A 16,311-nucleotide genomic window follows, 5' to 3' on the forward strand; every position below is an offset into this window, starting at 1 on the left:
TGTGGCATGCACCATGCCATGCATGCCACACAGCGAATGCATGACAGTGCAATTCTAGGGGTGCACAACAATGGGCAGAATCGCCCGAGGGCCCTGTTTGTGCCCCCTTCTCTGCCCTTCCACCACCCTTTTCATGGCAGGGTCATCACCATGAAATGGGCATTGGAAATGCAGGTCGTAATCAGCTCGGCGGTGCCGGCATCGGCACTGCCACCATTTTGAGCCCCTCTCACCATCGCCGCTGCGGGATCTTGGATCCTGGCGGAGGCGGCAGTCTTGTGGTAGTCCCACCACCACCATTATAATTGGGCGGGAGGCTCGACGCGATAGCGACGGTCGGACAACCATCTATCCAGTCCCAGGACTGCCGTACTCATAATTAGGCCCTATCTCTAAAACACTGTGTGACTCCAACACCCAAATAGAGGAAATAGGCCATTATTATTGGCCCTGTAGAAAGTAGATCCCTTTATTCCCACTGCAAAATTATTGCATAGACACAAAAGGGAGGACAATTAAAGGGGAACAGTTATGGCACAGTCTACATCTTGAGTATGAGCTGCACAGTATGGCATATCAGAGTGAAAGTATGCACACTAAAAAGAATGCCACAGCTGATACAACTGAGAAAACAGCAGTAACAGTGTGCAAGGTCACATCCATAACTAGAGGCAAACACAAATTGACTCACACATCACATTATGTTTAAAAGCACAGAAGACACCAATTATGTGCCCACTGAAGAATAAATTTACTCTGCTACCTGAGGGCAAACCAAAGGTTTTTACACCTGGAATCTGGGGCTAATACACTGAAATTAAACTGAGAGTGGGGGATCTTATTAACTCATTACCCCCTTTGAAGAAGCTTCAGCTGGTAAGTTAACATTGCTTCAGCAAATATACTGGTGGCTGTCGACACACACACACATAAAGTAACCATTATGTATTGCAGAGCTAATTAAATAAATCATCTTTTATTTCAGAGCCAAACCCACTAATCTCATATAGGCTTCCCGGCTGTTCAAAGTTGTCCACTTAAATCATTTTGACGCACCCCCTTCAGCGAATTAATACAAATACATTTTAATTGCTGGGGCTTCCGATCGAATTTTATAAGGCTTTCTCGGAAGAGCTAGTTCCATTTCTGCAGGAGCTTTTTAATTATGTTAAAGGGGGAGGTGATGTTCCAGCGGCCTGTAGAGAATCCACAATAGTCAGCTTTATAAAGAAGGGTAAGAATCCCAGGGAGGTCGGCTCTTACAGGCCAATCAGCCTCTTAAATGTTGATTATAAACTTCTGATGTAAATCTGGGCTAACCGATTCACCTCTGTTGCACAATATGCCATACATAAAGACCAATCAGGCTTTATAGCAGGTCGGTCAATGTCCTCAAACACCTGTTATTTAATACAAGCTATTGACATTAAATGTCCACCAAACTTCTTCAATAATAATGATAGTTGATGCCGAGAAGGCATTTGACCTTGTGAACTGGGGTGCACTATTTTACGGACTTGAAAGGTTTGGGTTTCCAGTACAAATTATTAATATGCTCCAGAATATTTATCAAGGAGCTCAGGCTCAGATCAGGATTAAATCTAAATCGGCAGGCACAATAAATACTAGACGTGGGACCCGGCAGGGCTGGCCCTTGTCGCCAGTTCTATTCACTTTTTTTATAGAACCCCTAGCCGTCAGGATTCTGGATAATTTAGACATAAAAACTCCATTAGAGGGGATGTAAGAAATAAAACTATTTGCTGATGATGTTATACTTTATCTTGGACCAGAGAAACAAAATATCGATAGGATTTTGAGGGAGTTCGCTGATTTTGAGGCAATAGGAGGATGAAAAATCAATCATAAAAAACTGAAGTACTGGCGTTAAATGCCTGCTGTAATTTTCTCCCAGACAATCTAAAACAACAAGCTTACTCCTCTGAGCCGATCCGTTATCTTGGAATTTATGTTTCAAATAATTATGCGGATCTGTTTAGACTAAATTATGAAGTCACACTCTGTTGGAAAAGTGGATTCTTCCCCTTACTTTAATAGGCTGTGTGGCGCTAATAAAGATGTCAGTACTACCCTTATTAATTTTTCTTTTTTTCCAACATACCGATTAAAGTTAATGCAGTTTATTTTAGAGAATTGGAAAAAGTATTTCGCCAGTTTATCTGGGACAAAAAGACGCCAAGGTTAAAATTATCTATCCTTCAACTTGATACTAGCTGGGGTGGGATGGCTCTCCCCCATATTCGTACTTATTATGAAGCAGCATTTATGGACATGGTAGTTCGTCTGCTTGATAATAGGGGATCTTTGGATAGCTTTTTTCCTGGTAAGATGGCTCTTGAAGGCGGGACTCATCTTCCGCTCTTCTTAAAAACTTCAAAGCTTCCTAAAAAAGTAGGGTACAAGACTCTTCAAGCTCTTTCTAATAGGCTCCAGAATTTTTACTCTCAAAAGGTTCAATCTACGGGGTTTGAATATTTGGGCATGACAGAGGCCAGAAGTTTGGGCCTCTACATTCGTAATGTTCATACTAAACTCTGGGAATCAAAAGGTTTTAAAGAACTAAGCCATTTTATAATAGGAGGCAGATGTATTAACTGGGAGGAGCTCCAGGCCAGATGCGACATTCAGAGCAGGCTACTCTTCTTTAGCTTCCTTCAGATTAAATCTCTGATAAATAAATTCATACCATCAGGAAATCTAAGGACTCCGTCGCTTCTTGCTGCTGTGTTTAGTACAAAACTGCGAGGTATAGGGAATTGGTATCGAATTTTTCGAAATCTAGTGGAGCCACTAGTCTTTACCAATTTTCTCGAAAATATCAAACATGAATTGCTCTGAAATTTTTCAGTTAGAGAGTGGCAGACTGTTGCTCAACATGGCAGCAAGGCTTTGAGAGCTGCAAATTTTAAGAGAATGGCGTTCCTGTCACACTGGACGGACAATTATACCCCTTACGCTCTCCATAAAATGTATCCTGAGGCTAAAAAATAAGTGTTTCTGTTGCCAGCAGGTTGGGGAGGGCGGTTGGCTACATGTCTCTTGCACATGCTCGAACTTGAGCCTGTTCTGGGGGAAAATATGTGCCGAACTCAGTCGTGCTCTGGGAAGCATTATACAACCTGTGACGGAGCTTGTACTGTTTGGGCTGTTAAAACAGAATTTAAACCAGGTTTTAACAAGAGGTGGACAAATATTTTTATCAATCTCCTTTCTGATTGCACGTTCACTGATTCTCCACAATTGGAAAACTACCAAAGCCCCGTCCTTCCTCGAATGGTATAACAAAATGAAACGAGTAAGAACTTATGAAGAAGCCTATGCAAAAAGGGTGGGAGCTAGTAGAAAAGTTATTTCAGTTTGGAAATATTTTGATCAAATGGAAAGAGATCTTCAAGGATAATATCTCTATTGCACTTCTTGCACTTTAACCAGTGTTATTGCGACATTTCTTTTTTGAAATAAGATATAAATGGAAAAGGACTTCTCGAGATATCATGTTTATTTGTTATAGACCATTTTTTTTTGTACTTGCACTTTACTTCATATGAAACGATTTCTCTTAAAATGTCTGTCGCCTTGTGATGATTTTTTTTGATCTAATAGAAATGACTCTTAGGGTTTATACATCCGAGGGTTCTTTTGCACTTTAGCACCTGCACTTTAGTCGCTATGAATCATTATTTTAAATGGTATACATTTTTATGATCTATATAACGTTTCTTTAAATAACTGGAGACTTTAGAATGAATTGTATTTTTCGGATTAATTGCACCGTAGCATTTGCACTTTAGTTCATATGAAATTATCCCTTCCGAGATTGTAATAACTTGTGATGGAGATTGTTTTTCTCTATGTTAAACTGCTCTTTTTATGTTGTTAATTCTGCTAAAAATAATTGCTGGGGATTCCTGTTATATATTTCTATACAGCCACTCACAGAGCTGCAAATTATTTGCTGTATCTGATAGTGATGGACAAAGCTTGCACGTTTCACCCAGATAATGGCCTGGCTTTAGTGCAAGTTATTTAGCTGAGGCAATGGCTGTTATAGGGGCATCCTATACATCCAGAAACAAATTAAATCATTGAGAGAGCAATAAGGACCCTTCTGCATGCTTTGAGGTCTTGGGCGCAAACACTGGTATTATATATTGGTTAAACAAACTTTAGAATGTGTATAGCATACACTCATTCCATAAAAATGGTATGTGCCATTCTAATGCTTGTCTCCGACTTGCACCTGATGGAGCAGAGTTCCAGCACAAGCCTGGTCTCTTGATCTGTTTAAGGACTTGCAAGACACCAGAGAACACTTGAATCTTTGGAAGATGCTCTGTGAGCTTTTGAAAGTTCTGCAGGTTAAATTCCACAAAAGGCAAACGTGTGCAAGAAAATATACATGACAAGCAGATATTTTGAAAAGCATGCAGGCAGATGATTCCAGTGCCTGGCTTAAAAGATACATATGCAGCGTTCCTGTACCTACCAGGGGGTCAAAGAAGAATAAGCAGAATTCTATTGACTGTTAAACTTCACCAGTGGTTATTTCAGCCAGCACTCAACAGTCTTGTAGGCTCATGAGAGCTTATTATTATTTTGAATGCTTTAGGATAGCAATAGTGTGGATATGATGATTGTATCATCTACATCATCTACAGAAATATTTCTGACAAAAACAATGTGTCCCAAATATGATTAAAAAAAACATGCTTCCACAGGTGTACATTTTTCCTTATTAATTCTAAGGGGGCGATATTTTGTAAAAAAATATTTAAGACAAAATGTCTATGTCAGATGATATACTAACAAGTATATTTTGGCATGATACAATGCAGTTTCATTGCTAGTCCCGTGCCACACACTTGTGTGATTCCCTTGATTCATTCTCACAAACAACTTGAAAAAACCAGAACGGTTTGTTCAGATGAACTAGTATTAGTAACGTGTTTTAGTTGGTAGGTAGAAAAGGAGGATGTAATACCGAGAGAGCTCTTTGAAGGAAGAAAGAACAATATGCCCATGGATCTAGACTGCTGAGAAAGTGAAAGCAGCACACATCTCACACAGCTGATGTAAACAGGTATTAGGTGCACTACCCTAGAATAACAGACTATAATGTAAGGCTGTGTTACGTTGTTTTTGTAATATAAGGTACTTTCTTTGCTTTAAGTTTCTTTTAATTAGACTTTGCCATCGCTCTTATCACACTATGTTGTTTTTTTATGCCATAAGAAAAGGGTTAAGATTTTTGGCCGGTCCTACAGAATCTTCAGATGCCTCAGATCATGGGTGGACTGGTGAAAGCCCATGTCTTTCTTTTCAGCCCACCCCTTTTTCCATGGGCCTTGTTGAAATCTACCGGGAGGGCCAAATCCTTGATTATTGTTGCCTCTAATGGCTTTGGTATTCTCAATTTGTTGTCACAATATGTTCCCGGGAGGGACTTTTTCATCCCTAGACTGCAGTGTGCCACCAGCTTCTGCTGCCACACTTCAGCCACAGGGAGTAATGCTGTGCAGCCTGCATCTCCCCCCAAGCATGCTTCTACAGTCTTTGATGATCTATCACACAGACAGCATACAGCAGCCGTTCTCTCTTTTCACCTTATTTGGGAGACCCTAAGGGATGGGTGAAAGACCCAGATGGTAAAAAAATAAAACTGCAGGGAATTGGTGGCCCAACAGGAAAGAAGGTGAAGTGGGGCACCTTGTTACCAAATACATTTGCCTGTAGTTTATGGCTGGAACTGTTTATATTTTACGAATGCCCATTCAAAGGACGGTTCAGGTTTGGGCTTGTTGTTTATATTGACTCTGAAAGGTGCGGCTACAGTCAAAGACTGAGGTTTAATCTGGTCTCAGATTCCTAGTCACCACCATTTAATGGGCTTTGGACAGCATGGTTATGAGTTCTTTTGCCACCCCTGCAGGGTGTTACACCTCATGATGTGATGTGCCCTCACATGTTTGTCACTCTTATGATAAGACCCTCGTGGTGGAGACCCTGCACATAAAAAGATAGGCCTGGCCTATATTTTTATGTGTGGAGTTCTCCTCCCCGAGTCAGGAGTCTCACAGTCATAAAATTACTATTACTAAAATTAAACATGTAATTTGTGAATAACAAAAAAACTAGTAAACTTACACAAAAGTGTAAGTTTGCCTTTCAGAATCACCATATACATTGTACTATTTCTTCCTACACATATAATTATCATGGAAACCCATTAGATGGTGGTTTTATGTCTATATCTTGCAATCCAATTGAACTTCAAACAAATTAGAGTGAATTGCCAAGCATTGCAGCTGCATAATAAGTCCATCAGATTCATTTAAATTGTATCCATGACAAAACATTAGCATATGTTTATTCATGTTTGTTTTAGAATGTTCCACATTTTCATGCAGGTGTCTGAATACTTTATATTCAAATTGACCATTATGCCGCTCGCATTATGAATAGATGTTTTTTACTCGTACAAAAGAATGTGCTCCAGGAAAAGATTTAAAGTGCAGCTACACCCATATTTTAGAGACAGGGATACTTGAACAACGTTACAGTGTAACCATTAATGGAAATTAATAATACACTGAAAAATAACATACAAGAATGAACATATGGGCAGAATATTTTCACCTCTAAGATGAATATTATAACATTTCCATAAAAGTATACACTTCAATTTTTTTACGGCAATGAATACTAGCCTAGAGATTTCATAAACGTACTGCTTTTTTAATTTAATATGTGTATTTAGTTCTTTATGTCAAGCAAAAAAAAGGCTTGAGGACTAGGCGTGCATGAAACTCGTGTAATATCCTTTTGTATATTTAGATGAAATTTCATAAAAAGTAGCCAAAATTATTCGAAAGTGCATTAAATATAAATGTGGCATTTAGCACTATTTTTTTGCGTGAAGTGTGTCTTTGCACTAAAAAATTCCACAAACAAAAGCCACTTGAGTTCTATTCATTTGACTTTTACCCGTGCTTCTGTGATAGCCTTTTTACCTAAGTGACACCCAATTATGCCATGTGGCCTAATGTCAGAATTTCATGTAAAAAGCATAACTCGAAATCCCAGAAAGTATGCAAATAATGCCGATGTAATTGAAATTTGACACCATCCTATTGAGGCCCCTGTATTGAAAAGATCATTTGTTTGTTGGTGTCATGGCTGTTAATCTGGCATGGTGTTGTGAACACACATGGAGGTATTATTTTGTCAACAAGTGAGGACTTGATTGACAGCATCTAAGAGAAAGTTAGTGGAATCTGTGAGTTTGGTGAAGTCAGAGCTGGTGACTATAAAAGTGTAGACAATACTATTGCGCAGTTCTTAAAATCTTAGGAGCAAATTTAAAAAACCCTGACGTTCCTGTGGTGATATGGGCTTCACATTATTAAGTATTAAGCCAATGTCTTAATGCTGCTCTGTAAATAATGCAAAATAATGCAAAAACAACAGTCAAGACTGATTTGCATATGGCTAGGTTCAAACTGGAACGGCATGGTGAGCAAAAAAACGATGGATTTAGGCCCAGATCTCTGTACTGGGGTAAATGTATGACATTGTTCTGCATTCTGTCTATCAACTGTTGTTTTTGCCCTGTAAATAAGGCCCCCTTTCACTCTATACTTCATGTGAAAGGAGTGGGCAAAGGGTGTTGTAGTGGGCGTTCACCGCAACATCCATTGATTTTGATGCCACCCCATATTTACAAGGACAGCTTAAATATGGGGCAGCGCCAAAATTAAGACCAGGGCAAACCTGATCTTAAACAGGCGCAATGAGGAGAAATATTTCATTGCGCCTCGTTTTTGCTGTGTCTATGTATGCTGCTTTGTGCAGCACCCAAACAGCAAAAGGCCATTGATTGTTTATGTGCAGGAAGGTGCCCCTTCCTGCACATAAACTATCAATTAAAAAATTACTTTTTGCAACTTCTATTGGTGCTGCATTAAGCAGCACACACAGAATTTTGAAAATGCCATTTCAGATTGTTTATGTGCAGGAATGGACACCTTCCTGCATATAAACAATCTTCCCCTACTACGCAGACACTCTTGCAATATGGGGCAAGGGTGTCTGTGTTGGCACTAGGCAGCTTAAATTATCAGCGCAGTGGAAAATGCAGGGCTGCACTATATCCTTGTAAATACAGACCAGCATTTTGAAAGTGGTGGAGCGCGGCGTTAAGTCAAGGTGGCTAACGCCGTGCTCCACCACTTCATAGTAAATATGCCCTTAATTTTCTTCTAAAACAGTCTTACGGAAATCTCCACTAGCCTATTATTGTATCCCTCTTACGTCTTACACAGAACATGTTGGGTAAGCGATGAAAGAACAAGAGGATCTATGGAATGTTACTTCTTTTATGTGTGATATTAGTTGGTCTCTTGTGCACTTAACGTGTACACTTAATTATATTTCTAAAGACTATGCCTATACAGCAAAGTATGCCTTTAAAATGAGGAACCCTGTGGTTTTTTTTGCTATCCATTAGTTTAATATTACCAGTGGTGAACTCAGCAAGAATTTCCAAATTGCTGACCTTGAGTCACATGTTGCATTTGTCTTGCACTTAATGTTATATCGTTTTACAAGTATCATTGTAATGCGTAATATTTGAAGAAAGGCACAGGTGGGAATATTTTCTTTCCTTCTGAAGAAACTTTAAATGTTCTAGGGTCAAATGTTGCAGATAAATATGCATTACCGAAAAATAAGAAGTCAAAGTATCCCTTGAGAGATGGGTTTTTATGCCATAAATTGAAGACAGCAATTTTGGTAGCAAGACAGTAATCACTAATTCAGTGTAAGTAGCAGGCATCAATGAGTATGAACCAGTGTATGACAACACAATCTCTCATGAAAATATATCGAGGGTACATAGGGGTAACTCTTCAGTGGGAGTCTTTGCTAGGCTAATCATTGTAAGGCAGCAGCGATTTAGTGGAGACATTCATCCATCAAGTCAGCCAAGTATTGTATTTCCCATTGTTCTAAATATCTTATTTCCATTTCCATCATCATCTTTGTTCATGCTGTCATACATTTCATCAATTGTTTCGCAACATGTTGGCAGGTGACCAAACCCATGTATGTCCTTTCTTGTAAATGGATATCTCTTTGGGCACTTTTTCACCAATCCTATTGTCCACACCCATTCTCGCAGATGTTAAGCACTAATGTGTGCTGCCATTTTGAAGGACCACCATCGGCACTGGGTTTATACACCAGCCATACTAACAATATGCACATTTGTTTTCTTTAATATAACATACTTTAAGGGGATCCCAATGAGAATTGAACACGTAGGGAAAGGTTTAAAGGTCCCTGCTGCTACAACACAAGCAATAATACCCTCATTGTGAATGGCCACTCCATATTGAGTCGATTGGTGGGGACAGTAACTAACCCCCGAAGAATTATGAGATTTACAGAATCACCACATATCAGTTAACTTTCACCCAAATATTTTGGCTTCTGTAAGGAGCCAAAATCTCTGGGTGAAAGGTCAGGCCAAAGTGAGGACTTACCATGGGAATCTGAACCGTAATAACCACATTTCCTACTACTTCCTCAATCGTAAGTGTACACTCCGGGTCCATGTCATTCTGGGATGGATTTTCTCTGCCCACACAGTTGCCGGTACTCCAGTACCAGTAACCCAAGCAGTGGGTGTGAGAAATCGGGTTATTGGTTGAGGAGTGGGACCCTAATAAGGCAGCAACCACATTCCTTGTCAGGATGAGGCAAAAGTAAACCCCAAATTAACCTGTGCTCAGCCCTCTGGTATCTTGGCACAGAGAGTCAGGCTTAACTTAGGGGCAATATGTAAACAATGTATACAGCACTTCAAACACTAATAAAGTGAAACAAAACACCACAAGAAAAGTCCCCTACCATGTCAGAAAAATAAGCAAATGTTACTAAATAAATAAAGATTGAAACAACAAAAATCAAATCAGTAGAACCAGAAATATGCAATTTTAAAGATTTAAGTGAAAATAGCGGCAAAATGCCCAAGTGCTACACGCAATTATCTGGTCGTGCCAGACCAGGAGAAAGTTACAGGTTCAGGTTGACCATGATGGAGCATGTTCTTTCAGCAGCACAGCAGCCCATCTTTCTGGCAGAGTCTCCACAGGTACAGAAGTGTACTGAAGAGTTGGTGTCTGAGCGCCAACATTTATACCAGGTGCCTCCTTTGAAGTGGGAGAAGCTTCTAGAGATTCCCTCTGAAGTGAACAGGTTTCCTGCCTTCCCTGTCCCTGCTCCATACTATCTATAGGTGGTATGCAGCTCTTTGTTTGGAGGCAGGACACAGACTATTTAAGTGTAAGTAGGGCTGTGCCAGCTAAGTTCCCCCATCCTGCCAATGATGGCGAATCCAGGCACACCTAAGCCATAAGAGAGGATTTTTCATTGCAATTCCAAAGACACCAAACATGAACTGGTCGCCTGTACCCAGTTGGATGTTGCACTTTATTAAATGGAATAAGGTAATGTTATCCTATAGCAGAAGTAGGCTTTGCAGTAGTGAAAAACAAATGTAAGAGTTTTTCCACTACCCTGACATGTAAAACCTAAAAGTACATGTCCAACCTTTTAGGCATACTGCACCCTGCCCTCTGGGCTGTCCAGGGTCTACTCTAGTGGTGACTTATTTATTAAAAAGGAAGGGTTGGCTTTTCCAGGTCACCATGGCAGGTCAAAAGTGCACACATGGGCTGCGATGGCAGACCGGAGGCATGTTTAAAAGTCTACTTAAGCGGGTGGCACAATCAGTGCTACTGCATGCTAGTAGCATTTAATTTACAGGCCCTGAGAACATGTAGTGACACTTTACTAGGGATTTACAAGTAAATTAAATATGCCAAAGGGGTGTAAGCCAATTCTACCATGTTTTAAGGACAGAGCACAAACACTTTAGCAACCGTTTGCAGTGGTAAAGTGGGCAGAGTCCTAAAAGCCAACACAAACGGGATCATAAAACAGGATGACCCTGTTGAAAGGACCTAGTCCAATAGTGCAACAATGAGGAAATGCCAACACTATTTCCAGGTTCCTTCCAATGAGGGCCTAAATGTCCTTGTACTGCATAGCAAGCAACTCTTTTTTCTTGCACTGTGTAAACAGAGAAACAGAAAGCAAGCTACACTCCCATGTCATAATTTGTCTCCCCATCCTTCTTTTAAGCCACATAGTCTAAAGACAAAGTTTCTTTCCATTTATGATATTACAACAATACCACTGACCTCACAATCCATAGTGGATAGATGTAGAATTTGGGAACAGTGATATATTGAAATGCACATGTTTATACAATCATTATTTAACACTCAGGAGCCTTGCACCATTTTACTTGCAAGAGCACCTTCAGCTCTAATTTTCTACACAGGCCCATCATTAGAACAAAACATTTCTGAGTACTGTTTCTTGCCCACTGATGCTCTCAGTGGGCAACGTTCAATCTCTGCTATTGCACCTCAGTTGGGGAACTCCAATCCTTTTTAAAATCAAGCATTCCACAAACCATAAATTGTTCCATAACATTTAAAACCTTTAATTTGTTTTTTAAACTTCTTTGCACTATCTCTGCTAACCGAGGTTCTCTTGCCACAGTAATGCCTGGCAAAGTGTATATTTTAGAAATACTCTTCATTTATTAATGTATTCATTCAATGTGCTATTAAACTGTTAGACTTGTTCTATATCTGAAGCCAGAGGGTTACACTACTTCTGCACTGAAAGGTCTCCTTTGGCTGCCAATTGGCTGGTGAGTCTGTACGAAAGGTCTCTGGATTGCACGTCACAGTCTCCATGGAATTGAGATCACTTTCCTACAATGGAAATTGCCTCCCTTTCTATCTAGGCGTGATCTTAAAACAAAATATCCAGCACCAGATACAGATCATTAACTTCTACAAGTCATTTGTTGGAGGAGCCTCTTTCCTGGCATTCAGTCCTACACTTTGAAACTCTTAAGTGGCCTGCATCTGAAAAATTCAAAAACATTTCTCATTCTGAAGGGCTATTAAAAATGAGCTCTCTCATTTGGAGCACTTGATATTATCGTTTATTAACCTGCTCACTTCTAGCATCTCATGACACCCGGTATCCTTGATAAACTAGCTTTAATTTGTAGGTACAGCTCGGGGTAGTAGCTAATCATAGAGCAAAAGTTTAAGTAACAATGGAGCCCAGACATTTGAGGTGTCCTCTGCATCCCAAATATGAATGCCGTACACCCTCCAACCTGGAGGAAGAGGTACCACTATCCTTGCTTGCATTACAACACATGGAACTCTTGTTGTACCACATTAACTCATGCAATAATTTAATAAGGTATTTATACATGTATGACATCTTCCTCTCCTACAACACCTGTTCAATGGTACACAAAATTACACTGAACTCCACATGTATTGGAGAAAATCTACCCATGCTCTTTGAAAACATACATGCTAGTTCCAGCTTGTAAAACATTGGATAATGCAACAGTGCTGCTCCACCAGTTGTCCCAGAGTAATATGCAAAGGACATGACATGGTTGGTTTATGAAAAACACAATATGTTGTTCAAATAAATAATAATTCCTCACCTTTCTCACTGTGATGATGCCATCCTGAGTAAATTTATCAGTCACAATATCAAACATATTCATTTCATCTCCATCTGTGATCCTATATTGCACCTCAGCATTTTTCCCAATGTCGGCATCGGCTGCTTTGATACGCCCAATAGTTGTGCCCACTGGTGAAGATTCAGGGATGCTGAAATGGTAAGTATCTGCCAAAGACATTAAGATTTGATTATAAATATAAAATATATAGAGAAAGTGTCTATCTGTCTGGCAATAAAACTAAAACTAAATAAGACATATTTAGTAACCATAAGTTAAAACCTAAACTGAATGCATTTAGGAATTAAATTGCAGATACAAGGAGAAAAAGAGAATATGAGAAGCTAATCTTTCATATTTTCCACAAAAGTAGACATTCAAATAAAAGGTAAGGTAATATGACTATCTAGGAAGGGAAACAAACTGTGGTTAAAACCGACGAGACAAAGCGCATTTCTCATTAAAAATTAAATGTATTAGATCAGTTGCTTGTTTTAAGGTGGTTTCCAATATCATGGTGTGATAAACAAGTAAATGTATGAAATTGAGTGTGTTGAAAAAAATATTAAAAATACTGAGAATTTTAAGCGTGCAATCAATGGAAAAGTGGGCAATTGTCAGCTAGTGGTTAGACTATCATTAAAGACATTAAGTGCAAAACTTGGCATGTTTTTACTTTCAAATATACCTTGTAAAATATCATTACTTTAGAGAAATGTTTGTGTTGTAGCAGCAACTTCATGTTCTGCATAGAAGAACACTAGTCCATACTACTGGTAAGTTCTTTTGTACAGTTCGGCTGGTATGTTTTCCCAACCGCCATTGAGGCTTTGCCAGTGCAGTGTAATTAAATCAGCCATTCATAGCTATCTCAGACAGGGCAGCAGAGATTTTTTCTACCACAGGAGCTTTATCTTGTAATTGCAGGAGGATGTCAACAAGAGAAATCTCCAAAAGAGAGTCCACCAATGTATGCCCCTGCTGGCAAAATTGCCACTAGTATGTGTGGACACTGAAAATGTACTGCCATAACAGGGACATGTTTTCCGTGCCAAACATCTAGTCACCCTAAAATGCTGGGGCATGTTCACAACAGGTCCCCCACCCTTTCTATGGCAATCTTTCATAGAGGTACCTTCACCAGACTTGAGCCAAAGCAATCCCTCTAGAGTCATCCCTTGGCATTACAACATGTCTTGCCAGTATACCTCTGCATATTGGTACCATTGTGAGTAGATAAAAGAAAAGCTACCTGGGGCTACAAGGGAACTGTGATGATCTTAAGCCATTGGGAAATGTAAGATGGTTGTTGATCTCTTTCAGCTGAATGGAAAAAGGTAATTACTTAGAAGAGGGCCCCACACCTCAGGCTGGTTTTAGCACTGGGCACCCCATCACCTGGGACTTGGCCAAATACACAAGGGGGAGGAAGGCTCGATTTTTAAGAGACACCATCTCCCGAATTCCAGCATAGCAAATTAAGAGGGAGCGGGGCCGTGCGGGTGACCTTCATGATATTTTCAGCCCCTGGGACACCAACAGCCTGGGCCCGGCCGTACCAAGAAATGGAAGTGGGGCCATGCACCCTCCTCCCGGAGCCATTAATGGCCCTGGGGACCCATCCCCCAGGGCCTGCTCCACCGATGTCCCAGGGTGCCCATCCTGGGACATAGCAGTTTCATTACTGCACTGGTGCAATTTTAAAGCTCCTGCCTATTGAGGTCAAACAATGAGTCCATTCCAAGTGCCCGGGAGCACTAAAAATGCTCCTGCCCACTGGGAGTGGACTTTTCATCGGTTTCCCTGCCTGCAGCGAAGCGGCCAGGGAAACAGATAAACATATTGATGCCACCCGCAGGGAAAAGGATTGCATTTTTACTGCTCCCTGCAGGTGGGGGTGAAGGCCGGCTACGGATGGAGGCGGGTAGCCAGCTCTGGCCACGGGGGCATTGGGGTTTCCCTTGCGGCTTCCAACAAAGAGGCAGTGGGATCCCTGGGTGGGCTCCAGGGCACCCACTGTTTACTGGCTAGGCTGGCCTGTGGAGGGCGGCTGTGTCCCCCTCCTCCTTTATATACTGGCCAGGCCCCAAGACATTGGGTCCCTGGGGCCAATAACGACCCAGGGAGAAGTGCTGCATGCCCCCTTCCCTTCATATAATGGCTGGATCCTGGGAATGGGCCCCCCAGGGCCAATATTGGCCCAGGGAGGGAGCTGTCTGCCCCTCTGCAATTCATAGAATGGTCGGACCCAGGGAGATAGGGTCCCCAAGGCTGAAATCAGCCTGGGGAGGGAGTCCACGTGGCCCCCCTTCCCAATTAATTTTAAAATAGGCCTCTGTGATCAGGTCCCCGGGCCAAAATCGGCTTGGGGAGAGGAGGCTGCGTGACCCCTCCCAGGTTGGCTGCCACAGGGCCCTTGTTGCATTAAAAAAACCTTAGAAATTCACTGAAAAGGATCAAAGGTTACAGGGACATTACAGTTAGAAAATAGAACTTTAAAAACCTTAGAAATTCACAAAAAAACAAAGGTTACAGGGGCATTATAGTTAGGATCCCAATTTACACGCACAAAACCATAGAAATTCAGCAGTTATAGTTCGAGTTATCGCAAGAAACTATAACCTGCACCCTCGCCATGCACTGCTGATTACCCAGCATTTTACAAGTTATAGTTACCTTAGGGTTACCTTGGAAGGAGGACTAAACAAGGAGAAATAAAGATATTTCTCCTTGTTACGCCTCCCCTCAGGAGACGTAAGGTTTTGGTGTTACTCCAAGTTTACATGCCCCTGTAAATCTGGGGAAGCGTCAACATCCATGGGTGTTGCGTGTGAAAACCCACTGCAACATCCATGGAACGCCTCCCGTGCCCAGAGTGAGGCAACACAGCAATTTGCACTGCCTTGCCTTACTCCATATCTATGAGGCAATTCAAAGCCATGCATAGTAGCTTTGCGTGGACTCATAGATATGAGTTTGTGATTTGCACCACCAGAGAGTCACAAAAAGTGACGCTCTTGCAGCGCACAGTGATCGCAAATCTACCCCGAACTGTTGTGCTCATCCAATATGTTCCAAAGACTCAGACACTTGTGCAAATGTAGAAGCACTACTCTTTCATTAAGATGTAAGTTTTAGTCTGTCCTTGATGGGTGCAGTGCTTGTAGTAATTTCAATCAGCAATATAAAGTAGTAAATACATTAGGTATGCCAATAGTGTTTTTGGGTATACGACCAAAATATCTAGCCTTAAATATATTGCTACACAAAATATAATATCCACTACAAAACACTGTGAAGGTAAGTCTGCATAGGATTACTATTCTTATCTCCACATATGTTTTCCTTGAAAAATATATAGTAGCAATAGTTAAACCCTAGTTATCATAGGAAAATGATTTTGTTTTTGCTAATAACTGTCGCAGTTTGACAAATCTTCGCCAAACGTTCCCAAAAATAAAATCATCTACCTTAGTGCCTTCTAGGAATGTTTTGGGTTGATCTGTCAAACGGGGCCCAGAAAAAGAGGGTGGGAGTCCAAAAGACAATTTCGTCATGCATTTTCCATAGGGACTTTTACAGAAAGCATGCTTTTTGTGATTTGGTGTGAATCCATTTAATAGTTTTTCACCAATTAAGGTTAAAAATGTATAGATATT

General features: G+C 40.7%; 1 protein-coding gene across 1 annotated transcript in view; it reads right to left on the reverse strand.

The window, feature by feature from the left end:
* Window positions 1-16,311, reverse strand: part of LOC146822832 (cadherin-10-like) — a 919,004-nt gene that overhangs the window by 171,118 nt on the left and 731,575 nt on the right. The window contains exon 6 of the mRNA XM_085607023.1: window positions 12,632-12,819. Within this exon, the coding sequence (XP_085463149.1) occupies window positions 12,632-12,819 (188 nt within the window). The remainder of the gene's footprint in view (window positions 1-12,631; window positions 12,820-16,311) is intronic.

Source organism: Triturus cristatus, chromosome 5_2, assembly GCF_964204655.1.
Source record: "Triturus cristatus chromosome 5_2, aTriCri1.1, whole genome shotgun sequence".
Classification (NCBI taxonomy): domain Eukaryota; kingdom Metazoa; phylum Chordata; class Amphibia; order Caudata; family Salamandridae; genus Triturus; species Triturus cristatus.